At 36.3% G+C, this 27,238-nt stretch overlaps 1 protein-coding gene across 1 annotated transcript; it reads left to right on the top strand.

Moving 5' to 3' along the window:
* Positions 1–27,238, top strand: LOC140144375 (cAMP and cAMP-inhibited cGMP 3',5'-cyclic phosphodiesterase 10A-like; the record flags this gene model as incomplete). The annotated part of the gene is given in 11 exon segments (XM_072166193.1): positions 1–149; positions 935–1,027; positions 1,867–2,062; positions 4,369–4,511; positions 7,488–7,571; positions 9,413–9,563; positions 11,333–11,539; positions 21,322–21,443; positions 23,208–23,400; positions 25,142–25,230; positions 27,076–27,238. Coding segments are annotated over 11 exon segments (1,521 nt in total), but the record flags the coding sequence as incomplete, so codon positions are not given.

The raw sequence follows: 27,238 nt of genomic DNA, 5'->3' as shown, positions 1-27,238 counted from the left end.
TTATAGATGTTTACAAAGAGTCTTGTCAACGCAGATCGTTGCGCCCTCTTCCTTACAGACTCCGAGTCAGGAGAACTCTATGCTGATCTGTTTGATGAGGGAAAACAGGTGGATGGCAAACCGATCTTCTCCAAGAAGAAACAGATCAGGTGAGCAGTTAGCTTAGGCTATATGTCATAAATGCAAATTTATATAATCGCCACTTGACCAGATATTTTATTACCAGAAATTTTGCAGAAATGTTTTCTTTCATTTTCAGCCCATATTTGGCTTTTTTACCCTGATTTTACACTGTTTTTCAATGGTTTGTAGTAATTTTTCTTCCTTTTGATTTGTGGCCTCTCGCACCCCTGATGTTTTTCTTGTGTCCTCCACTTTTAGCATGCTTTGTTTTTCTGTCATCGCTGATAAGATAACGCGCAATTGGTAAAATAGGATTTAGACTCGGCACAAAACCGTATTGTTGAAAGCGCCACCTCATCCATCTAAAAAGAAAATAATTCAGTCAATAATTTTAGTCTCTGTGGAATGATTGATCAATTTTGATCAGTTATTGATTGTTTGTTTTCTATCAAATATTTAATTATTGACTCGGTCATTCAAATTTTCATTAGTTATTTTTGAAAAGAAACATTTGGCGGAAAGCAACACTATTGACCGCAACGTTGAAGCCCCATTCAAATACATGTAGCAAATTACAGATTCATGAAAAATGTCTTATTTTTGGCTTAACCACAGCAGACTATGTTAGCACATCTATGACACTAAAAAACAAAGGTGTCAAAAGCTGAATTTTGTGTTTTACAATCCTCCAGATGAGCAAATAGCTATTGATTAATTATCACAGAGAAATGCCAAAAGCTGAATATCGAGCTTTACGATCCTCAGGTTGAGAAAATCGCTGAATATACCTTTAATTGATCCATTACCACAGGTTTTCCATAGAAAAAGGCATTGCTGGACATGTGGCCAGGACAGGGGAGATAGTTAACATCCCGGATGCTTACAGCGATTCCAGATTCAATAGGTAGGTGATCATAATGGGATATTCCAATAGAAATAATTACACCCGTTATGGAACACATGACCTTATTCTTCCACACAGGGAGTATGAATTTCAAATGGGGTTACCTGAATCTACACCCCCTGTGTGGAAGATTAAGGTCATGTCTTTCATAAGGGGTATGCATTTCAACTGGAATAGCCCAATTCTCATCAGCTTTAGGCACAAATAAAGTTTGTCTCAAAAGAAAGTGGAATAGCAGCAAAGTGGTACATGCCAGATATCTCACTTCCCACAATGCATTTCTCCCGTTTGAATTTCCTGTATTGATTTGCAATCTAGTGCAACATGGGTCGATAGTGACGAAATGAATCTCAATGAACAAAGCACATCCAGATCTTGCAAAATTTTCTTGACTATCGATCCATTTTAAGCAGTCTATTTTCAAACTGAAATCAAAGGGAACCTGTACGAAGTAATGGAAGTATCATTTTTAATAAAATGAGGTGATGCATCATTCTGGGAAGAGTTAGATATCTTTTCTGAGTACATGCTTTATAAAAAATACAAAATAAATAGTAAATGCCAATGCACTAATTTCTGACTTTTTCCCCTAACAACTAAAAGAAAACCAAAAAAAACAACCTTTAACCATCCTTGAAACATGGGAAGAAACATAATTTGCAAAAATTGGGAAATATTAAAAAGTAAAAAGTTATGGCATAACCTCCTGAAACACTTTTTTTTTTTTTTCGATAGTCATATTCTGATAGCCATATTAAAAGTCCCACTTTAAAACAGGGTGCTCTGCCTATTATCCTAAAAGAAACTTGAAAAATTAACCTTTTTCATCCCTCGCACAGGGATGTTGACTTGGCAACCGGCTACACCACTCGTAGCATCCTCTGCATGCCCATCATGAGCCACGGAACAGTCATTGGCGTAGTACAGATGATAAACAAGAAAAGTGGCGCCATGATCCAGGCATTTGACAAGGTGGACGAGTCCAATTTCAGCATGTTTGCAGTCTACTGTGCTCTGGCTCTTCATTATTCAAAGGTAGTTATTGTGGGGACTGCTCTATAATCCGAAGGTTCTAAAATCCGAAGGTTCTTTAGTCCGAAGGTTCGCTAGTCCGAACACGTGTTCATAACATTCGTTAGTCCGAATTTTAAAAGAGGTTCTCTAGTCCGAAAAAAAATTGAAAAGAGGTTCTTTATTCCGACGGTTCTTGATTCGAAGGTTCTATAGTCCGAATTTTAAAAACGGTTCTCTAGTCCGAATATGAAAATAGTCTCTATAGTCCGAATTTAAAACAGGGTTCTATAGTCCGAATATGAAAATAGTCTCTATAGTCCAAATTTTAAAAAGAGTTCTATAGTCCGAATATAGAAATAGGCTCTATAATCCGAATTCAAAAAGGGTTCTCTAGTCCGAAATTGTAAAATGGTTCTATAGTCCGAAACGGATACCGTGTTCTTTAGTCCGAATCAGTAAAAAGGTTCTATAGTCCGAATTTTAAAAACATTAACATATACTTCGCCCTCTAGCTAGATAATACTAAAGCAGAGTCTATGGCAAACGGGATATGACGCTACTGCTATTAAAAGGGCGCACACCACCAAATCACGATGTAATGACGATGTAATGTAGATGGATTCCGTAAAAACAAAAATATTTTTAGAGATATTTTGGCCTTTCTGTGGAAAAAAGAGAGGCATGTTATAGCTTAAATAAATATTTGAGACCTACACATGAACTTGGATCGCCCAACAAGTTGCATAACACAATTTTTTGATAAAGTAGGCCGTCGGATTGAAAAATGGCCAGAAACGGGTTTTCAGGGTCTACCCTGAACGGGTCGAAAATGAAAAACGGATAAAAATGAAGAAAATATCACCAGAATAAAGGTGAACGTTAATGTATGCTACGAAAAATATCCAGAGAAACCAGCCATGTTGAACTTCAGCGGATTTGTATTTAACAAGTGATGATTTGACACTGAAACAAATGATAAAAATAAAATTCGGACTATAGAACCCGCTTACCAATTCGGACTAAAGAACACGGTATCCGGTTCTGACTATAGAACCTTTTTGCAATTTCGGACTATAGAACCTTTTTTTCAAATTCGGACTATAGAGCCTATTTCCATATTCGGACTATAGAACCCTTTTTAAAATTCGGACTATAGAGCCTATTTTCATATTCGACTAGAGAACCGCTTTTAAAATTCGGATTAAAGAACCTCTTTAATATTCGGATTAGGGAACCTTTTTGAAATTCGGACTATAGAACCTTCAAATAAAGAACCGTCGGAATAAAGAACCTTCGTAATAAAGAACCGTCGGATTAAAGAACCTTCGGACTAAAGAACCGTCGGACTAAAGAACCTTCGGACTATAGAGCTTCCACCGTTATTGTGATCATAGAAGAAATCTTTCTTCCTTGTTGTTGATAACGGATACACTGACTTTCTTGTTTGTTATGTTTGCTTTGTTTTATAGACAGTTGCAAGCATAAATTCTTTGTTTTTGACCCAATGAAGGAATGAGAAATTTCTGTGTTTTTATTTATCTTTAATCTGTTTTGGAGCATTTTTGCCAGATTGTTTGTAAATTTTCCAGTTTTGTCAGAATATTCCTGTTTTTATTTTAGGTTTGTCTCAAAGCTCACAAGTTTTTGAAAACAAATGCGAAATGCAATTTTTTTTTATTCTCGACTTGGTATTTTTAGGGTATTTTGAAAAAAAATCTAATTTTCGCCGAATTTTTCTGGAAAAAACTATTAAAAAAAAAATTGAAATAAAAAAATTTCCGCATTTCTTTTTTTTTTTAATCATGTGATTTTACAAATGCGCACTCAAGCTTTGAGACAAACCTTTCTTTTTGGCCTTATTTAAATTGTATTCTCATGTTTGTCAATATCATAATTACACCTCAGCATTTCTTCCTTTTACCTGAAATAAAAATGGGCTATTCCAGTTGAAATCCCTACACCCCCATGGAAGACATGGCCTTAATCTTCCACACGGGGAGTGTGAATTTCAAATGGAGTCACTCGTTCAGGTAACACGTACCATTTGAAATTGCAAGACATGACCTTAATCTTCCACACAGGAAGTGTGAATTTCAAATGGAGTCACTCGTTCAGGTAACCCCATTTGAAATTCACACTCCCTGTGTGGAAGATTAAGAACATATCTTCCATAGAGGGTGTATGGATTTCAACTGGAATATACCAAATGCATTTGTACAGGAAAGGAAAAATATATAAAATGTATCAAATGCTGAAGGACATTTGATTAGATTGAAATACATAAGACGTAAGAAAACGACATTGGGTTTTTTTTTTTGTCTCCTTAGATCTACGGTAGCATCACACATTCTGAGCGTCTTTTAGCGGTTGCTAGGCAACAGCTTGACTACTACACCAGTTGTCATCCAGATGAACAGCAGAAGTTTGTGGCTCGCATGAACAAGCGACAAATTCCAGAGGAAGTCGAAAGGTATGTATCATAGAGGTTATCCACTTCACCCATGTGTGACTTCTAACAAAAGGCACTGGTTCCTGTAGTATTCCTCATTCAAACTAATTCAATGCACGACCTCTGAGTTACCTGCATGACTTTGGCGGGCTATTTTGAAACAGTCATGGTTGCACATGCAGGTCCTGCTTTAGAATGTCCTAAACAAGGTATAGCAGTCGTTTATAGGATATGTAACTTATAGAACATGGATAACCTCTCTTGTAATCATGGTAATTGTAACCTGCTACCACGATATCAGCGTAAGGTCGCAAGGTGTTAGTCACTCAAAATGCCCTGGCTACTGTGTTGGTGTTCACCCACCTGTTAAAACCACTAAAGTCCTGTTCACACGGTCGGACTTAAGTCCCTTAATACCGGTAATTAGTCACTATTACCGGTTACAAGTCGCTTATTACTGGTAATAACTCACTTATATCCGACTGTGTGAACACGACTTAAGTATGTTTGTATGCCCTTTGTGAATGGGGGTACAATGGGCCATTCACGAAGGATAATACTACTGGCTTGTACAGGTGGCGGTAAACAAAGAACATCAACTCAGTCAGACCAAATATCTCGAAACTACCAACTCAACAAAATGAGCATAAAGTCGCGGCGACTTTACGCTGATTTCGTGGTAGCAGGTCACAATTGAGAATATAATGCATCTTTTCCCCGGTGCTGCAAATTTTTTGCTTACTTTCTTCTTTGCTTTCCTTGAATTATACAGGTCTTTTGGGATGGCATAAATGTTGAGTATGATTCAAATCGTCGCTCGGATGATATACTTGCATCTCTTGAAAAAAGTTTTTAGATCATTGCCATACTCAGTATTTTTATTAATGATGTACTCAGTTGAGAAATCTTCATTCCTCCCTCCCTCCCTCCCCACGCGCCACCCAATCATAGGATTGAAACAGTTTTTGAATATATTGCCCAGCATTACAAGCAGGTTGCACTCATCACCTGTGTCTGTCTGCAATCATAGATTGAATACAATACCAATCTTTTCAAAGATACTAATCTTACAGGTGTGAGTGATCAGCATGATATAAATATTCTATAGAAATTATGATCCAGGTCTATATCCCTGTTCTTTGACATCTATACTTCAATGCAGAGGTACTGTGTGAATGTACTAGTGCAGGCCAATATATTCAAAACTTGTTTTCACCTATTGCTATGGTATTTAATCCTGTTATTACATCACATTTACGGAAAATTTGAACATCTTCGTCTTCATCATTTCCTTCATCATCATCATCATCAATATTTTCATCATCGTTGTTGTCGTCGTCGTTATCATCATCGTCACCATCATCATCAGAACCGATGATCACCATTAAAAATACAAATCGTTCCATTTAGAATTCCAAACATTTAAAAACACATATTTTATTCATAACTAATAATTTAATGCACATAAGCCATTATATCTAGCAGCCAAAATTAAGTGTTTCCTGAGAAAAAACATTTTCAAGGTACATGTTGAAAAAAATAAGTTCAAAATAATGGTGTTTACATGACAAAGTGGTTTATATCAATCAATACTATGCCACTGTAACATGCGAATGTTATACACAATTTTTCCATTGAGTCGAAACTAATTTGTGTAATGTCTTGAAAGTTTATCAGAATGTAGAGCATCATTTGTCAAAATTGCTCATATCGCAGTATGTCATCTGAGTGATAACATATAATACACTAGGATCAACAACATGCTCATCTATCAGGGCACAGTTCTTTAACCGTAATACAGTTGCACATTCATTGAATGACCTTTGAAAATTTGTGTACACAAACTCAAAATCTGCAACTTGAGGTCAAATTTTGCTCTACAATTGTTTAATTGAGGTTAGGCATTGGGATGAGGCCATGGTCCATAGCCCGGGTCCATAGTGAATGTTTTAATCCAGTCAACAGAGGTTGGAAGAATCACAGATATGGAAGAATCAAATTTACTGGCCCAGCTAGTTTTCTCTATATTTTCTACTGCAAAATGATTTCAATCAGCACAATCAATTAGCAACTGACAACCAAGTGAATTCCATGCATCTCCCACTTTTAGGGAGATATCCCCATGATCTGGCATTTTAATCACAATGTCACAGTGTTCTTGTCTTCTTTTTTAGATGTATTGAGGGCTGGCATGCATAATTAACAATAAAACGCTACACTTCCCGCTCCGGTATGCACATATCCGTCACTTTGAAAGCTGAGTGCCCCCCTGCCAGAAACTGTCCCAAAATCTCCTTATACTGACCCGCTGGGCAGGGCCGTAGCAAGCGGGGCGGCCGGGTATGCCATGGCCGCCCCACTTTTTGAGAAATTTGTTGTTTTTCTTTATATCTTTATTTCAATTTAGGCATATATTTGTATTTTGCCCCACATTTGTCATGGCTGCCCCACATTTTTCAACCTTGCTACGGCCCTGCCGCTGCAGCATTGGGCTATTCTATATGAAATCCACAATCCCCCTGTGGAAGATTTTGGAAATAATAACCTTCCACAGGGGGAGTATGTTTTTCGTATGTAATTGGTCAGGGTTATTCAATTTGAAAGCCATACACCCTCCGTAATATGGCCATACCTATATCTTCCACAAGTGGAGAGAGTATTTCAAATGGAAGTTACCCAGTTGTCTATTCTATTCAAAATCCATACTCCCTCTGTGGAAGATATTAGCTAAATATTCCACAGGGGTAGAGTAGTATACAAATATAACATGTTTTGATGGGAAGTAATCAAAACTACTGGTCCCGAGGTGTTGAATAATTTGACTGCTTCCCAATGCGTCAGCACCGAGGGACCAGTAGTTTTGACTACTTCTCCGAAATGATTTTAAATGGAATAGTGCATTGTTGAATATTTACTGGGCAGACAGGCGTGGGGATACTGGACCACAGCTTAAAACTAACTTTGATTCCATCTCTTCTTTTCTTTTTTCATTTTAAGGTTTGATTTTGATTGTCGTACCACTCAGAGAGAGATGTGCGATATGTTCGTACACATGGCTCACCACTTGTTTGGGCCTGATGCGTAAGTATAGACCACTTTACATCATTGTTTATCAACAAAGGCGAGGGACTGGTCTATCGATATGCTTGAACAAACCGCTACACTGTTTAATGGCTCATTCTTGTACTATATGAAATGTAGTGGGCGATTTAAAATGCATGTGCCCTGAGCAAAATACTATGCGCACGCACACTGCAGGGCAAAGAACAATGGAAATTGCCTTGATTCGCGCGCATTCTGCCGGGCAATGACGTCACATGCCAAGTGGTCTATAAAAGGAGTGCAAATTTCACATCTTTTAAATTGTGTAATAAATCATGATCAATTATTCTTACAACCATGTGCACAAATTTTTTGATACACTTTATGGATTTTATGCATCCCTGATCCTCTTCAGCAATGTTGAGTGGGAATGTAGTTAGAGAATAAAGATAGGATTTTGTCTTTTGCCTATCAATATTGTGTCATAATGGATGGGCTGGCCAATATTTTGAGTAGTGGATGCGGCGCAGACTACGATAAAAATATTGGCCAGCCCATCCATTATGACACGATATTGATAGGCAAAAGACAAAATCCTATCTTTTATTCTCATTCTTATTCAGTTTTAATGTAATTTTTGAGAAAAACTGCCTTTTTTCAGACAAAAATAAAGTTACTTTTGTGAGGACATCCCGTTGTTTTAAAATGAACGAAACCATCACGAACATCTAAGCCGCCAAATCGCGTGTCATTGCGTTGCGTGGCGGCGCGCGCCTGACTAATATCACTATCAACTATTGTGAGATATTATACACCAGAAAACCAATCAAATTACGTGAATTCTTTACAAGACGCACCCACTGAATAAGAATGTCTGATGATTGTGCTGTATGTATGTCTACCAGGGTGTTAGCTAACCACCCATCATTTAGGACAGGCAGTATGCTCTTAAGACAGCCAAAGTTAATGCCTGTGACATATATGCTAAAAATAATGTTTAAATAAGTTGTGTGAACCAAAACGAGACCAGACAAATAAATCAAGGCTTTAGCAAAAGCTATTTGAACTGACTGAACCCCCCAGAAGGTTTAGGGGTCTGGTTTTTGTTTTCAGTGTCAAATTTAAAATTGTATTTTGGACAGGCAGTTTTGGTGAAAATAACAGGCACTTGTTAAATCCTAGCTGAGACACTGATGTCTACCCCCACCATTGCTTAGAGGAGGGGGAATGAGGAAGCAAAAAAGTTTGATCTATAAAAACATTTATATTATTTCCCACATTGCCCACAATTCAAGTTGCGCAAAATAGTACTTCACTGCAACTATTTTCTTAATAGATGATAGGTTATCCCCATAAAAGCTACTAGTCACATTATCCTCATCACCTAGGTTTCATTATCATTGAGGTATAGGACTTTTTATTTTTCGGAGAAGAGCAGGTAGGGCAACAACTTGATTATATTTCTACATGTTCATACTACATACTCTGAAAATTTTAGAAAATTCGCACGGCTCAGTTTTTTTTAAATCACATTTTGTTCCTAAAATGGGGGTTATAGCGCCCTCAATGGGCACTCTCTCCATAGGGCTACATGTAAAGACCGGTATAGACAAATGGCCCTAAAATAAAACTGACTCGTAAATTTTTCCTCAAATTTTGCATATGCTGTAGATTTAACATCTGGAATGTAATGCAAGTGGTGTCGTTGCTGCTCTTCTAAATTCATTTATAAAATGTCCGCCCCAGACCAAGGTGTCCTCTCAAGTGCATTTTGATTGTTGTTTGTTAATGTTGTTGCTATAATATTTTTTAGATTAACCAAATAAGATTGTCAAAATTAGTTGTCGGTCAATGCCGTTTTTTTCATCATCCTCATCTAGTTTTGACACCGGCACCTTGGTTCGATTCACCATTGCTGTGCGTAAGAACTACCGACCAAACCCATTCCACAACTTTGGTCATGCATTTGCTGTCACTCATGCCATGTTTGCGTCCCTGGCAAGCACTGAAGGAGTATTTGATGAAATTGAGGTACGGCGACGAAAAAGAAAACCCTGTTCTACGGGCCCGGCCAACCCAGATTTTTTGGGGAAAAATTTTCCTGTACAAATGAATGCCGACCCAAAATATTTTTGGTATTTTCTCAAATCGCAAAATATTTACAGGTTTGGGTCATTTCCAAAAAAAAAATGCCCAACCGACCCTACTTGAAAGGTCCGTCCACCTGTAGAATAGGGTGGGTTTTTTTGTCGCCTAAGCTTATGTAGCTAATTGAAGTAAACTTATGTAGCTGTGCCTACGGGTGGAGCCAGGGACCCCTTTGGTTATAGACTATGCCATAGTCGATTTTTACTAGTATAAAATGGTTATGAAAAAGTTTATATAATTATATTTGTGACAGTAAAAGTAAAGTATACGTGAGGCTTATATTATTGAATGCAACATATCATAATGGCATAACTATAATGGCACTTCAATACTGAACAATTCTAATTTTAGAATCTGCCAATTTATTACGAGTCAAAAATCGACTATGGACTTTCACTTTTAAGCAGAACTTTACCCAGGGACTTTGTTCTCTAAAACACACTGTCAATCATACTTGTTTATCAATCAAATCTAACCACAAGACTAAGCATGGTGGTACAATACGCGCTAGATGCGTACGTTCATCCATCAACTTTCGCGCCAGCACAAAAGCGCCGCATTCCAAAGATAGATGTGTACCATGTATAGTTAATGGTAATGGTACGTGTCGGGAGGATTAAAATAATAACGAGATCTGGGCGACCAATCACAAGCCAGATTCATTTAAAGATGCATTACATCATGACCAATATTAGTTAGGCCAGAAATTGGCCTAACTCTCCATAGAGTCCCATGTTAAAAATGTTTACTTAAATCCAAAGTCAGTAGTCCACTTGGGAAGCTAACATACAGAGGGAGTACGGTGACTGAAAAGATGATCAGTTGTGAAAATCTATCACTTGTGCACAAATTAATTAAATCGGAGTTTTAAGCTTAAATGCAATATCCAGAGTATGCACAAACATGACAATGGGCAAGTGAACTACGGAGTAGTCTACTTTGGTTGGGACAGGGTGGGGTGGCAAATTTTCATGATCAGCCCCCACCTTTCTAGTACCTGGATCCACATCTGGCTGTGCCTGTGTAAGTTCATAAGAAACATTTCACTTCCATCATGTTCAAGGGGTTCGTCATAGACATGTCCAGAAACCAGTTAACCCTGGGGCTCAGAATCAGCTTGAAATGCACCCGGGGGATTGAGTGTTTAATGTGCCAAAATAAGGCAATGTTTCAATAAACCCAAGGCCAACTACCCACTACTCATTAAGTAAAACAAACAAAGGTTATATCCTAATTGGTTACTCCAATTTTGCTCACAAACATTTTTAGCAGCGGGATCATGTTCTTCTTTCCTTAGCTCAAATGACTGGAATGATTGACATTATTTTTTCATTCATTTCAGATAATCATCTCAGATTATTTCAGATTATCATTTTGAATCCTCATCAAGATTATCATCTCAGATCATCATCTATGATTATCTCAAATCATCTCAGATTATCATCGCAGATCATCATCTCTATTATCTCAAATCATCATCTCAGATCATCTCATTCTCAGATCATCTCATTCTCAGATCATCTTAGATTTATCATCTCAGATCATGATCTCAGATCATCTCCGATCATCTCAGATTATCATCTCTGATCATCTGTCTCAGATCATCATCTCACATCATCATCTCACATCAACTATTACTGTCTTAAATTCAGATGCAGGCATTGTTCATCAGCTGCCTCTGTCATGACATGGATCATCCGGCCATGACCAACTCCTTCCAGCAGAAATTCTCTACGCCTCTCGGCGCCCTCTATCCTGCGTCCACCCTGGAGCACCATCACTTCAACCAGACGGTTAGAGTTATACAGCAAAGCGGACATAACATCTTTTCTCACCTGCCTATCAATGCGTACAAACAGGTAAATACCAAAGAGTTTAAACCCAAAGAGTAGCAACTCCGCAGAATTGAATATGAATACAAAACCCACCCAAGTCCATAATACGACAAAATTGAGTTAAGCATGGGAAATTGTTGCTTATACATAGGCCTATCATGTGTATAAAAGTTGAACCCAAGTCCACCGTCTACGTGCGTCTATTGAGCATGTGAAATCCGACATGGCCTATACCCAGCATGTATGATACACATTTGTTTTTTATTTTTCTCAAAATCCCTCTCGATGGACTTGGGTGGGTTTTGTATTCATGTATTCAATTGCCCAATGTGTAACACTATGGTAAATTTGCCATCTTGATTTGTAATACAAGATATCAAAATGGCGCACCTCCAGCATTTATTGGTGAAAACCTGATATCAAATGAGAACTTGTGTCCTCAAGCTTAAGCGTTACAAAGCTTTGCACATGGTTCAGATGACGTCCTATAAACTAAAGCCCTTCCATTAGGAGGAGGTGATCAAAAAGTCTGATTATCTTTATTAAAAACTAGGTAACATTTTGGTCAAAGTTGATCTTTTGGTTTTGAATTTGCAGCAGTTCATACTGATGTTAAAGGGAGGGAGACATCATCAAACTTTTTGGTTGTAGATATGATGTCGAGGTGTTCACACTACAAAAAGTTGCCTTTTTTGTCTAACCTCTTTTGACATGGGCTAAGTGTTAAACAAAATGTCCTGTAAACCTTAACTATTTCGACCCATGCCAAGATAAAACATAGAAGAAATATGTCTGTGGGTCCGGGTGTAAGGAGATTTGTAGATCTGATGATGTCGAAGTGGTCCACATATTGGTGACACTCCAAAAACTGGCCTTGTGTAACCTATTTTGATGGGGGCTAAATGATAAACAAATGTCCTGTAAACCACATAAGCCCTTCCCCTAACATAGAAAGATGTCTGTGGGTGTTAGGGGATTTGTTGTGGTAATGTCAAAGTATTAGTGGTCCACCGTCATATGTGACCCATCACATCGAAACAGGCCACTTCGCGGCTAGCTTCATTGGCAGATAACAATGAAAGAAGATGGAAAAATATAATGAAAATAAAAAGAATTCTGAGCTTGTTTTGCCTCATAAAACATATTTACTGTATCTGATTTCAACAAGTAAGGTGTCATTTTCAAGCTTAAAAGCAGCAGTTTATCCTAGTGTATAAATCTCCATTTTCATTTCTGCCGCGAGGTGGTCTGTTTAGATGTGATGGGTCACATAATGGTGACATTTCTAAAACTCACCTTGTCTAAAACGAACCTCTTTGACGGCGGCATGTGTTTATTAAACTTTCTGTAAACATTGAATACATTAATTCTTAGCAAACACAAAAACGTTTTAAAAACGTTTTAAATAAGTTATATTTTGGCTTTTGGTTAAGGTAAAAACGTTTTAATAACATTTAAATGTCTTTTTATATAAAGTTCATGATAACGTTTTAAAACGTTTTGTATGAAAAACACACTACAACAATATTTTTAAATGTTTAAAATAAATGTTATTGTAAACTATTTTTGCAAACATTTTTGCCAAATATTGTGTCAATACTTAAATAACATTATGTTAAAATATTTGAACCCAGGAAACACAGAAATGTTCGTAAAATGTTTTTTTCAAAACCTTTTAATAACATTTAAATGTGGGGTTATATAAAGGTCATGAAAACGTTTTTAAAACGTTATTGAAAATATTTTGGGCAAACATTTTCCGCGAAATATTTTTTCAACCCCAAAATAACATTCTGTTTAGAATGTTTTGTGTCAAGTTTTCAAGAATGTTTTTGGAATGTTATTAAAACGTTTTTATACCCTTTATATAACCCGACATTTAAACGTTTTCTGTAAAACATTTTTGTTTGCTGAGCAGTAGATTATCAAAAATGTTTTTAAGGTTATGAAAACGTTTTATATTCTTAATATACCCTTTATATAACCCGACATTTAAACGTTTTCTGACAACCTTTCATAACCTTTTGCGAATGATGTCGAAAACGTTTTGTGTTTGCTGGGTTCTTGCCAAGATAAAACCTAGAAAGATGTCCGTGGGTGTAAGAGGATTTTTAGTTCTGATAATGTAGAAGTGGTGTCGAAATGGTGACACTATTAACCACATCAATCAAAGAGGACAACAACATGGCGGCGGTATGAAGCACGCGAGGGTGTCACCGTCCGGAATAAACGTTAAATTGACTGTCTAAATAATCACCAGAATCAGAAATATTGATACTGTCGACGATTTAGCAGTTTCGAACACACTGATCAAAATTTGAATGAAATGGATACCAGAAGAAGAAAAAATCAAGGTGGAAATGATACGGTGGTGATTCAAACAGCGGCGGTAGTAATGTGAGTACTGCACGTAACACTAGCGCTAAACAAAACGCAGCTGATCCAAGGCCGACTACAAGTAAATATTTCGCCGATGATTCCCGTAGTGCTAATGCCCAGCCTACTGGCAACGATAGTGCAAAGGATCAGGACGAACGCATACATTAAACGGTCGCTAGAAACCCTTATTACTGGACAGAATGAACTTAAGAAGGAACTGAATGATATTAAAGCTGCCGTGAATTTCCAAGGTGAGGAAATTAAAGACATAAAAAGGACACAAAACGCCTGGACATAATAGCAAAAAAGCAGAAAGAAAAGATCGTATCAAATACAAGCAAAATCGCCGAGCTGCATGATCACATTAATAAGCTTGAAAGACATTCACGAAGAAGTAACATACGGATAATAGGGAAAACCGAAAAAAAGGGGGAAAATGTCTTTGAGATAGTGGAGACCCTTTTGAAGGAGCAATTTGACAGAGGAGACATCGAAATAGAACGTGCTCATAGAGATGGAAAGTTTAAATCACGGTGTTAATCGACACATCTTGGTCAAATTTCTCCGTATCAAGATAAAATGGACATTATGAACTAAAAGAAGGAGAAACTTAAGTATGAAAATTATCACATGGTAGAGGACCTAACGGTCAAGGATTTAAAGGAGAAAAAGGCGTTCTCTGAACGAGTAAAATTACTGTATAAGAAGAAAATTTATTTCCGGTTTGTCGCTGGTTACTGGAGGGACAAAAAAGGAAACAAGGCGCCTTTTTATGCAGATGATACATAACGGTCGAGATTATGGAGAATATACAGGCCCAATACACAGGAATTGCCGGCACACTGAACAACGAGACCATAGGGATGATCAGCGAGACCTTGGTGATGATCAATCAACTGGAAACGAGTTAGAATGATAGCTGCACCCCATGATAGACTAATCTTAACACATTATTATAGACACAATACTGTTTACAAGTATAATGAAAGACAGTTTGATAGCGGAGTTCCGTATCAATAAGTGAATCTCAACACCATAACTGAAAGTTTAAAGCGCAAACAATGAAAATAAACAAACATTAAATATTAAGAACTATTGAAAGAACTTTGCTATAAAAGCAAGGTGAACTCTTGAACTGATTGGTGAACATTTTGTAATATTTTCGGATGGGTAGACACCGCTAAACTGATCAAGTAGATCAGGATTTATCTTTTTGATTACATTTTAGTTATTTCAAATCTCGTTATTATTTAATATTATTATTTGTATTATTTGTACTTCTTATTTATGTCGTGTATAAATGTTGCATCTCTGAATGTCCGTGGGTTGAGAAATGTAAAAATACGTAAAGCAATATTTATGTATATGAAGAAGAAAAAATAGACATTATATTCCTTCAGGAAACACATTGCTGTAAAACTTTAGAAAAACAGTGGAAACGAGAATGGTCAAGTAATATTGTTTTTAGTCATGGAACAAACGATAGTAAAGGTGTAGCTATTTTAGTAAATCCAACAATTACATGTACGTTTGACCAAGTGATAAGTGACTCAGAAGGAAGATTCATTTTAGCAAAAGTTAGTATCGAAAAAAAAACCTTTACCTGTTAAATGTGTACGCTCCCAATAATGACAAAGATCAAGTTATCTTTTATGATCAGTTAAGCAATATTATAGAAAAACATGTAATTAAAGAATACTTGATTATAGGAGGCGATATGAATTTAGCTATGGATATCACTTTGGATAGAAAATCTAAAAATAATACTATTAAGGATGAGCATAAGAATGGCGAATTTCCCTCAAACGCCTTCTTTTTAAAAACAATTTAATAGACATTTTTCAGTACAAGAAACCCTACCAAAATAGCTTACACATGGTCAACACGTAATCGCAATTCTGCATCAAGGATTGATTATTGGTTTATACCTCAGTCGCTTAAAATGAATATAGTAGATTGTAATATTGTACCAAGTATTATGTCCGATCACCAAACAATTATTATGAAGATTTCTTTGAGTGATACCGAGCCTCGTGGGCCGGGTTTTTGGAAGTTCAATAATAGTCTTCTAGAAGATGTTGATTATCATAATTTAATTAAAAGTGTCATTTCAGATGTTAAACGTGAATATGCTAACTTAAATGATCAACAATTTTGGGAATTTATGAAGTTCAAATTACGTATGGAAACCATATCATATTCAACCACAAAAAATCGAGAAAGAAATGCACGTGAAAGATCTTTGAATAAAAGATTAATTGATCTTGAAGAAAAGATAAATAATGAACTTCAAGAAGAAATTGTACACGAGTATGCCAAGTGAAGAAAAACTTAGAGGAAATATATAAATACAAAGTTAATGGTAGTATTGTGAGATCAAGAGACAGGTATTATGATGAAGGAGAAAAAGCTCTAAATATTTTTTAACTTGGAAAAAAGAAATGTTTCAAAAAAGGGAATTAATGAATTACTTGTAAATAATGTCCTTAAAACAACATCAAAAGATATTCTTGGTGAAATCAAAGTCTTTTATGAAGATCTTTTCTCAAGTAAACAAGATGGTGAAGGTTATGAAGATATTGAGGAATATTTAAATCAAATTGAGATTCCCAAGCTTTCTCCACAACAGCAAGAGCTCTGTGAAAAGCGTTTGACTTTGGACGAATGTTACAAAACCTTAAAAGATATGTCTAAAAATAAATCTCCTGGGAGTGATGGTTTCTCTAGTGAGTTTTACCTATGTTTCTGGGATTTGCTTGGAAATATTTTAGTTGACTCTTTAAATTTTGGCTACTTAAATGGTCAACTTTCAACAACGCAATCACAAGCAATAATTTCTCTTCTACCTAAGCCTGGAAAAGATAAAAAAGCTTAAAAAAATTGGCGTCCAATATCATTATTAAATATCGATTACAAAATAGGTACAAAGGCAATTGCTAAACGAATGGAAGGTGTACTACCAAGTATTATAGGTAATCATCAAACAGCCTTTGTCAAAGGTAGATATATTGGAGAAAATATTCGTTTAGTTGAAGATATTCTGCAGTACACAAATGATAACCACATTCCTGGTATGTTGCTTTTTGCCGATTTGGAGAAGGCTTTTGATTCTGTTGAATGGAGTTTTCTTATGGCAACCTTGAAAAATTTAATTTTGGTCCAAACCTGCTTTCATGGGTAAAATGTTTTTATTCAAATATTAAAAGTTGTGTAATAAATAAGGGTTTTCTACTGGTTGGTTTGATCTGACACGAGGTGTTCGTCAAGGATGCCCGTTATCAACAGCATTATTCAGTATGTGTGATAGAAATGTTGGCTTTAATAACTTTAAAATGTAAGGATATTAATGGCATAGAACTCCCAAGTGGGGTGGAGCTTAAGTGCTCCTTTTTTGCAGATGATGCAACCTTTTTTCTATCCGATTCAAAATCTGTGGAGAATCTTGTAAGAGAAATAGATAAGTTTGGAAGGTTGTCTGGTTTGAAGATAAATTTGGAGAAAACAGAATTGATGAAGATAGGAAGTCTTAGACACTGTAATGATTATGTTTATGGTATTAAACCAACTAAGGAACCTGTGAAAATATTGGGCTTATTTGTTGGTTATGATAGTAAAAAATGTAATGAGTATAATATTCAACCAAGACTCACAAAATTAAAGGACAAATTAGATATTTGGAGACAAAGAGATCTAACACTTAGAGGAAAGGTCTTATTAGTAAAAAGTATTGGTATTTCACAAATGACTTATTTAATGTCCACAGATTATGTGAGTGGAAATGTGTTATCTGATGTTCAAAAGATACTGTATAACTTCTTATGGAGTGGAAAACCAGAAAAAATCAAACGTTCTGTTTTAATTGCACCAAAAGAAAGCGGAGGAATAGAGATGGTAAATATATTCAATACAGACAAAGCATTAAAGATAATGTGGCTAAAAAGATTTTTGAGTGAAGGTTATGCACCGTGGAAAGATGTCCCAAATTATTTCTTTAATACAATGGGAGGTCTGGAGTTCCTGTTACAATGTAATGTTGATGATTCTGTTTTTCCTGCCAATTTCCCCCAGTTTTACAAAGAAGTCATTTTAAGCTGGCAAAGTTTTAAACAATGTAATAACAAAGAAACAATCAATTTGGAAGATGTATTGCATATGCCACTAAGTTATAACAAGTTGTTTTCAAAAGATGTAAACAAGGCTCTTAATAGAGCTCGAACAAGACTAATAAAGATTAAAGATATATTAGATGATAAAGGTTCATTTTATTCATACGAAAAGCTTTGTGAAAAATATGGACGATGTATTGATTTTGTAACATATTACGGTGTTATAAATAGTTTACCAAGGAATGGAAATTAGAAATAAAGAAACTTTCTGAAACAGATATGGGAAAACTTAAAAGAAAAGAAAAAAATATTTCGTTAGAAGTAAAGAAGTTAACAACTCGTGATGTATCTAAACAATTTAACATGTCACAATCAACAAAACCAGTAAATCAGAATTATTATGATCGTTTGTTTGATCATTTGGGTAATCTAAATTGGGAATACATTTGGACATTACCTTTTCAAATTACCACTGAAGAAAGAATGAGATTTTTTCAATATAAAATCCTTCATCGAATAATTCCAAGCAATAGTTATTTAAAGCTTATTAATCTGAAAGAGAACGAAAATTGTCATTTATGTCAAAATAAAGAAACAATTGATCACATGTTCTGGGAATGCCATCAAATAAACTCTTTTTGGAAGGAGATAGAGACATGGTTAAATGGAAAGATACAGACTCGAATACATCTATGTTATAAAGATATAATTTTGGGACTGGAAGGACATTCAAGGTTCAAAGTGCTTAACTATATTATTCTGAGTGCTAAGTATTATTTATTTAGGAACAGGTTTTCAAATGAAAAACCATATATCGCCACGTTCTCACATTTTTTAAGTAAAAAAATTGAAGAAGAAAAAGCTTGTTTTCAGAGAATAAATAAATTGAATATCTTTCGTATGAAATGGGAAGGTTTTGTGTAAGAAAATAATGTAACAACAAAGTAATGATATATAAATATAACATATTAATTATTGTCTTTCTCATGTGCCCACGGACAAACAAAGTATTTAAACGAATTTAAAAATATGCATAATATTGTATTGTACTAGTGATATAAGAGATGCATTTGTATTTGTGTGTGTTGTTTTTATTCTTTCTATCTTTTGTTTATTTTTCTCAAGTTATTTGTCTTTTGTCCTGTTTAATCTAAAAGCAAAATGAATAAAAAAAAAAAAAAAAAAACCACATCAATCTTTGCCAAGATAAATCATGGAAAGATGTCCGTGGGTGTAAGGGGATTTGTAGTTGGGGTAATGTCGAAGTGGTCCACATATTGTGACAATTCTAAAACGCCTTGTCTAAAACGAACCTGGGGGGGGGGCATGTGTTTTTTAAACTTCATGTAAACCTTAAATACATTAACCCTTGCCAAGATAAAACAGAGAATGATTTCTGTGGGTGTAAGGAGATTTGTAGTTCTGATAATGTCGAAGTGGGTCACCGTTATGGTGACAATTCTAAAACACACCCTGGCCACTTTCTGTAAACTTCAAATACATTAACCCTTTGAAAATAAAGATGTGCACAGGTGTAAGGGGATTTTTATTTCTGATAATTTCGAAGTGGTGTCGAAGTGGTCCACATATGTGACACGATCAAGGGAAATGAGTCGGATGTCGCTAACATTGATATTGGCAAAGAAAGTGTTAAAATTCTTTTGTTTTCTATTGTTTTCAGCGATTGATAAAGTGACGTAAAAAAAAAAAAAAAAGTCATCAACTTGGGGTTTTCAGTTTCTGAAAGCTCTAAATGTTCTCTTTAGAAGCTCATTTTCAACCAGGGTCGACATGTGACTCATTCCCCTTGATCATGTCACATATGGTGACGCTATCAATCCTTGCCAAGATAAAACATAGAAAGATGTCTGTCGGTGTAAGGGGATTTGAACCCAGCAAACACAAAAACGTTTTAAAAATGTTTTAAATACGTTATATTTGGGCTTTTGGTTTAGGTAAAAACGTTTTAATAACATTAAAATGTCGGGTTATATAAAGGTCATGATAACGCTTTTATAAACGCTTTTGTATGAAAACACACTACAACAATATTTTTAAATGTTTTCAAAAAATGTTATTGTAAACTATTTTTGCAAACATTGTTGCGAAATATTGTGTCAATACTTAAATAACGTTATGTTAAAATATTGAACCCAGCAAACACAGAAATGTTCTTAAAATGTTTTTTCAAAACCTTTTAATAACATTTAAATGTCGGGTTATATAAAGGTCATGAAAACGTTTTTAAAACGTTATTGACAATATTTTGGGCAAACATTTTTCGCAAAATATTTTTTCAACCCCAAAATAACATTCTGTTTAGAATGTTTTGTATTAAGTTTTCAAGAATGTTTTTGGAATGTTATTAAAACGTTTTTATACCCTTTATATAACCCAACATTTAAACGTTTTCTATAAAACGTTTTTGTTTGCTGAGCAGTAGATTATCAAAAATGTTTTTAAGGTTATGAAAACGTTTTATACTCTTAATATACCCTTTATATAACCCGACATTTAAACGTGTTCTGACAACCTTTTATAACCTTTTGCGAATGATGTCGAAAACGTTTTGTGTTTGCTGGGAAGTTGTGGTAATGTCAAAGTGGTCCAAGTATGGTGACAATTCTAAACACACCTTGGCTAAAATCAAACCTCTTTGATGGGGGCCCATGTGTTTAATAAACTTTCTGTAAACCTCAAATACATTAATTCTTGCCAAGATAAATCATAGAAAGATGTCTGTGGGTGTAAGGGGGTTTGTAGTTCTGATAATGTCGAAGTCATCCACGGCATATGGCGACAATTCTAAAACACACCTTGGCTAAAACGAACGTCTTTGGTGGGGAGGGGGAATGTGTTTAATAAATTTCATGTAAACCTTAAATACCTCAACCCAAGATAAAACAGAGAATGATTTCTGTGGGTGTAAGGAGATTTGTAGTTCTGATAATGTCAAAGTGGGTCACCGTTATGGTGACAATTCTAAAACACACCCTGGCCACTTTCTGTAAACTTCAAATACATTAACTCTTACCAAGATAAAACATATAAAGATGTCCGTGGGTGTAAGGGGATTTGTAGTTCTGATATTGTCGAAGTGGTCCACATATTGGTGACACTATCAAATAAAAGGTTGAACAATTTTACTTTTAAAACATTTTAGTCAAGGTAAGAGATCCTACCGCAGTCGTATGTTGGGTATTTCAAAATAAAGCAAAAAAGCACAACCTTGGATACAATAATGAAAATAGGTCACCCCAAATGAGTACAAATTTCTATCCTAGACATTTTCTAAATCAATATTTTTGTGTTCCATTTCAGATCATGAGCTACATCCAGCATAACATCTTGTCTACTGATCTTGCCTTGGCGCTAGGCAACCAGAAAGAACTGGCTAAGATGGTACTCGCCAACAGTATTGATCTGTCCAACAGAAATCACAGGTAAGCTTTTTACGCCAACACTGGAGGAGGATTTCGTTTCGTGGTTGTCTGTCCTTCAGTAGCGTAGCCAGCGGGGTGTGGGGGAGGGGCTGACAAAAATGAAAGAGAAAAGTGCCCCTCTGACCCCTCTGACAAAAAATGAAAGAGTGGTATAACTCTTATGAGGCTGTGGATCAAAAAATTTCCCTATGAACAAAATCATGGTGATTTGGTGGCTACCACCCCAGACATTGTGTACTGTAATCTATGTGCCACACCGCTACACATGTTTGCTTCTAAAATCCAAAGTAATTGAACTCAAAACGTTGGACAAGATTGGGTCTTAAGATTGGTCTTAAGGCCAGAGTAATGGAAGACACATTCGTCCACGACCGAATTTGAGATTTTTTGATATTTATCAACACTAAGATGTATTCTTTCACTTGAAACTGATAAAATACAACTTGCTAATATTTATTTGTATTTTTGCTTGATTCATTTCACTCTTTTCAACTCTAAAAAGTCACATGGCTCAAGACAGCTTAGTAAATTGGCGGAAATAATGAGTCAGAAATGCGTGAATCGAAATATTGTGATTACTGCTGGCGATTCACGTCGCGTGACGTGGCAATAACTCTGCGCGTATGTCCAACGCAGTCAAGGCGCATTCGGTATGTTGTTAACGCCAGCAAATGTGGTGTAAACAAAACAAAAATTTGCAGTCAAAATGTCCACTTGGATTTTTTAATTATTTTGAATTTTGGCGCACTGAAAGCAGAGATTATAGATTCATTGGTGCAAAAAGATGCATATTTAGACCATGCACCAGATGCAGCTTTTACAAGTGTGAAAGTCTTACCGTTTTAAAATTTAAGGACGTTTTGTGCATAATTTTGACATTTTTTTACTAAAACGTTGATTTCTCAGAGTTCACTTTTGACAATATTGCGCGATTTTTGTGACAAGATAACTCGAAAATATGCATGCAATGGGTAAACTTTTTGCACTATCCTTTAGAGTACATCAAAGTCTAGGGAAGGTTTTTTCATTTTTTCAAAATATTTGTTTTAAACAAAAATATACACCATTATGAGCAATTTTCAGCTTAATAGAGTGACAAAATGGCTTTTTTCACATGTTTTTTTGAATATTTCGAAAAAAGAGACGAATTTCAAAAAAATAAAAAAACCTTCCCTAAGTTTATGTCTCTTCTTCATAAAAAGCTAACTGAATTTTTTTTACTCGAACGGATTTTTTTCTAAGTTGTCACAAAAAATTGGGGTAAAAAGTGAATTTTTGTGATTTTTTCAAAAACTTGAGATTTTTGAACAAATCTGACATCACCATGGGATTCCTTGACTCATTTCCTTTCCAAAATGTATAGTTTTATATACTTTGGACATACTGATTCAGAAATAATGAAGCTCAAGAGGTCCATGTTCTCTCCATTACTCTGCCCTTAACCTTGGAATTATGAAAATGTTTGGGCCTCATACCTGCTAAAAAAAATTATTTTGTTATGTTGTCCAAGCAATTTGGGTCAAGAAGTGTTTGGGGCGATTTTCTCCAAATTGAGCATTTTTTGCTCAAATTTGACCAGATGGATTTGAAAGTCTTAGCTAAATATGTACACTTTTGCATAGACCAACAATTCATCAGTTATGAGGCCAAAAAGTTTCAATAATACCAGAATTCATGTCTGTGAGGTTGAAAACACATGTTTACAATTGGACCGCCTATCTTTGAAGATGCAACTAAACATTAATTTTTGTACCCAATAACCAGGAGCAAAGTTCATGCATTGATGATGACAGCCTGCGATTTGAACGGCACCGCAAAGCTATGGCCGGAACAGAAGACAACAGTAGAAACACTCTATCAGGAGTTCTATTCACAGGGAGACGAGGAGAAACGTCATGGCTGTCAGCCACTTGATATGATGGACAGAGAGAAGGCGTACACTCTGCCACAGCAACAGGTAGGTGAACTTGGCTGTTCCATTCGAAAATCTGCCTACCACTATGGAAGATTTAGCTATAAGTCTTCTACAGAGGGAGTATGTTTTTCAAATGGAATTAGCTAGGGTTATTTATTATGAAACCCATACTCCCCCTGTACATGGCTGTACCTATATATCTTCCACAACTGGAGTGAGTATTCCAAATAGAAGTCACCCAATTGTCTATTCTGTCTTAAACCCACACTCCCTATGTGAAAGGCTTTAACTAAATCTTCCACACAGGAGTGTGGATTTCAATTGGAATAGCCCAGTTGTTGGATACAAATCACACCTAACGTTAATTTTTTTTTCTTCCATGGTCCAGGTACGCGCTGGTGAATTGCGATCGCGTAGAAGTGACAAGAATTGCGTTGAACAGCCAATCAGCGTGATTGTTTATCTCTTCTGTGTGTATGCTTGTGTACACTTGGCGCAAAGCTCTGACCACGGAAGTAATAAAAAATTAACTTATAACCAATATCCGATCACTTGACCAACAAATCAGCAATCTGTATCTGATAACTTATTACAAATCATGTCCTGCACCACCTGATGAATAAACACATGTGAGTGAGCCCTCTATTTACTGTGACAGATTTTGATTAAAACTTGTGGTGGCCTACATGCTGTCAGTAGATGAAATAATCACCACGTTGCTGATAAGTATGTTGATTTTCTGCTGAAAAAATTAATATGGTCAACAAAACTGTAAATGGAGAGATTGGTACCGATTCAGATCAAGAAGGCAGATAAACAGACGTTATTGAGGGCACGGTGGCTCAGTGGTTAGGGCCTTGGACTCATAATCTGAGAGCTTGCTTGGCGTGCGTGGGTTCGAGTCCCGTCCCGCCACCGTGTTGCGCCCTTGGGCAAGGCGCTTTGTCACGCTTGCCTCACCCCACCCAGGTGCAATGGGAAGCTGTTAGGGGTAGTCACAGTCGTTGTACTGATGAACCCTGCGCCATTTGTAGGCAGCAAACGTGGTTCCGACATATTCTAATAACGGCGGAATAAATGTAAAGCGCTTTGAGGCTGTTCACGGCATAAAGCGCTATATAAATATCTACATTTTTTTAATTTTTTAATTTTGATGTGATCATGTGATCTCCTCATCAATAATTAGGCTACATCAGGTATTCCAGAAAAATACAGAACTATTTAAAAAAAAATATCCTGTTTTGTCAAATTAAATCACAAAATTGATCCACAATGGGCTAAAAAATAATAGTACATCAAATGCATAAAAAATTTAAATATCAGACCGGCCATCATCCCACAGGGGACAAAATTGAAATGTGGAAAAAAATTGCATTCATCTGCTCAGTGGGGTTGCCAGGACTGAGGAACTTATTCAGGGGAGGGGAGGCACATTTCAAGGGGGGAGGCAAACTTTAATGGAAATTGTCGGATATGGGCTAAAACTAACACATTATGTCCAAAATGAGCTAAAAAGAACTTAAATCTTAAAAATATCAGGATGGCCAGCAGCCAACAGGGGACCATTTACCAACCGCAAGATATGGTGATGACCGCTAATATGTATATAATGACAATTCAAAATGGCAGATTCCCTATATCGCTACACACAGGGCTGCCATACTATTGAGTATGAGATGTAAAGTCTAACTTCTTGAAGTGTCACCTTCTGGTTTTTTTTACATAAACATTAATTGTCTGTAATTTTCCATTTTATTTATTTCTTTTCTTTTTATTATTTCAGATTGGTTTTCTCAGCAACATAGCCATTCCAATCTTCAGTGTGTTAGCAGACATCTTGCCCAATACACTGCCTCTGTTGGAAGGATGCAAGTAAGTCATAATAGCTGCCTTATGTTAATGTAATCTGGGCTATTACAGTTAAAATCCACACACCCTGTATGATCTCTGAAGTACAAAGATATGACCTTAGTCTCTCACACAGGGAGTGTGAATTTCACACCCTTTGACAATGTATCATTTTTTACCGATAGTTTAGCTAGTTTTTTACAAACGTTTCACTAGACCGAAAAGCTCGCTATTCCGAAAATTTATTTTTCAGACTGATGAACCTTGATTTCGGACAAGCGAACCTTAACTCTATCCACGCGGGTGTCGACTGCAGATGACAATTTTTTTTCTTTTCAAAAATTTCATAATTATACAATTTCATGACCATATTTGGAATCAGCATGACAAATGCATCAAAATGAGTACAAACAAGCCTAGTATTGGTTCAGTAGCTCAATAGCTCTTGGTATTTTGAGAAAACTTGGACTTATTGAAGCCTATGGCCAGCATGCAGAGCATTAATGCTAGCAGTCAATCCCCTTATAGTTTGTCCACTCTTCTGAAGTACAAAGTGACAACGCGGGCGTATACAGCACATTAACAGTGTGTAGTGTTGCGTCTCTGCTGCAGGTATGCGTGCCTACAATATGTGCGCCTGCGACTGTACTTTGTACTTCAGAGTAGACTGACTGCATATACTGCATTTCTACCATTATACAGAGCTGTTTAGGTAGTCTGCATGGATTTCTGTGTAACTTAAATATCTCATGTGTGTCTTTATAGAACCAACTTGATGCAGTGGCAGAGATACCCATCTATAACATTCAATTAGAATCAATGTAAGCTTGAAAATGCATTTCTTTTACAGATTCATGGACTACTATGAAAACTTCAAAACACAGCCCCTAGTTCTCAACTCTACCCCCTAAGGCTCAGTCCTCCCAAGTCAAAAACTCTTGATAGCCCCTCAGCTCAGGCTAACGTCAAACAACCAGTGTGCAGTCTGTATATGTTTCGGCTTTGTCAGCCTGGTTGCTATGGGCATTAACACTTACAATTTTGTGCAAAGGCAGTGGTGTAACCAGGGGGGGGGGGGAGCCCCCTCCACCATGCTTCCCCCTCATATGAGTTGAGTGTTTGTACATGCTTTAATTAAGGATCGGTATATCAATCCCCATTTTCCCCCACCCTTTGGAAGAATTTCCCCCAGCTGCCCCCTTGATAGGGTTATTCCAGTTGAAATCCATACACAATCCCATCCATACACCCCCTAAAGAAGACATCACCTTAATCTCTGTGATCTGTGTGAAAGATTAAGACCATGTCTTCCATAGGAGTTTCTAAAGGTGTAAACTGACTTTCAGCACAACAAATTCAACTAACCATGAATTTTCGATGTGTGACACACATCTCCATCAGAAGAAGTCCTGTAGGCTGTGATGTTGTGTTGGACTTTTAGTCAAATGAGAGCATTGCAATGGTTTATACATTAGACGCATCAACATCTCAGTACAAGTGCATTATTTTGTACAATTATTTTGTACAATTTCTCAAGCAACAAGTGATACGCATTTATTAACCTATTTCATACACAAGAAAAAAATCCTGTGACTTTTGCTATTTGTATCAAAAGATTGTCACTAATAATGTTGGAAAATGCAAGCAAATATAAATGCATCAACCCGCAAAAAAATGAATATGTCCGAAAAAAGCACTGCGAGTACTAGGCGAAGTGTACACCCGTGCAATTATACAATGTTTATACACACCTCATATTTTTCTAACCTTTGCTCTGATTGGTTCTCACTATCTAGGAGTGTATAAAAAACATGTAAAACGGAACCATTTCAATTCTAAATTGTCTCCTGTTTGTGTGTGTTATTTTAGAACCAATATGATGCAGTGGCAGCGAGAGGCCGAGGGCAAGAGTACAAATATGTGGAACGTGGCAACATCAAGACCACCAGATTCAGACAAATAGGCAGTAACCGGGACAGCAACATAAAGCAAGAGTGGAACGTGGGGGCACTTGTATTTCAAGTTGTATACA

Source organism: Amphiura filiformis, unplaced genomic scaffold (genome assembly GCF_039555335.1).
Source record: "Amphiura filiformis unplaced genomic scaffold, Afil_fr2py scaffold_51, whole genome shotgun sequence".
NCBI lineage: Eukaryota > Metazoa > Echinodermata > Ophiuroidea > Amphilepidida > Amphiuridae > Amphiura > Amphiura filiformis.
The sequence above is the reverse complement of the archived record's forward strand: the minus strand, read 5'-3'. Positions and strand labels throughout refer to the sequence as shown.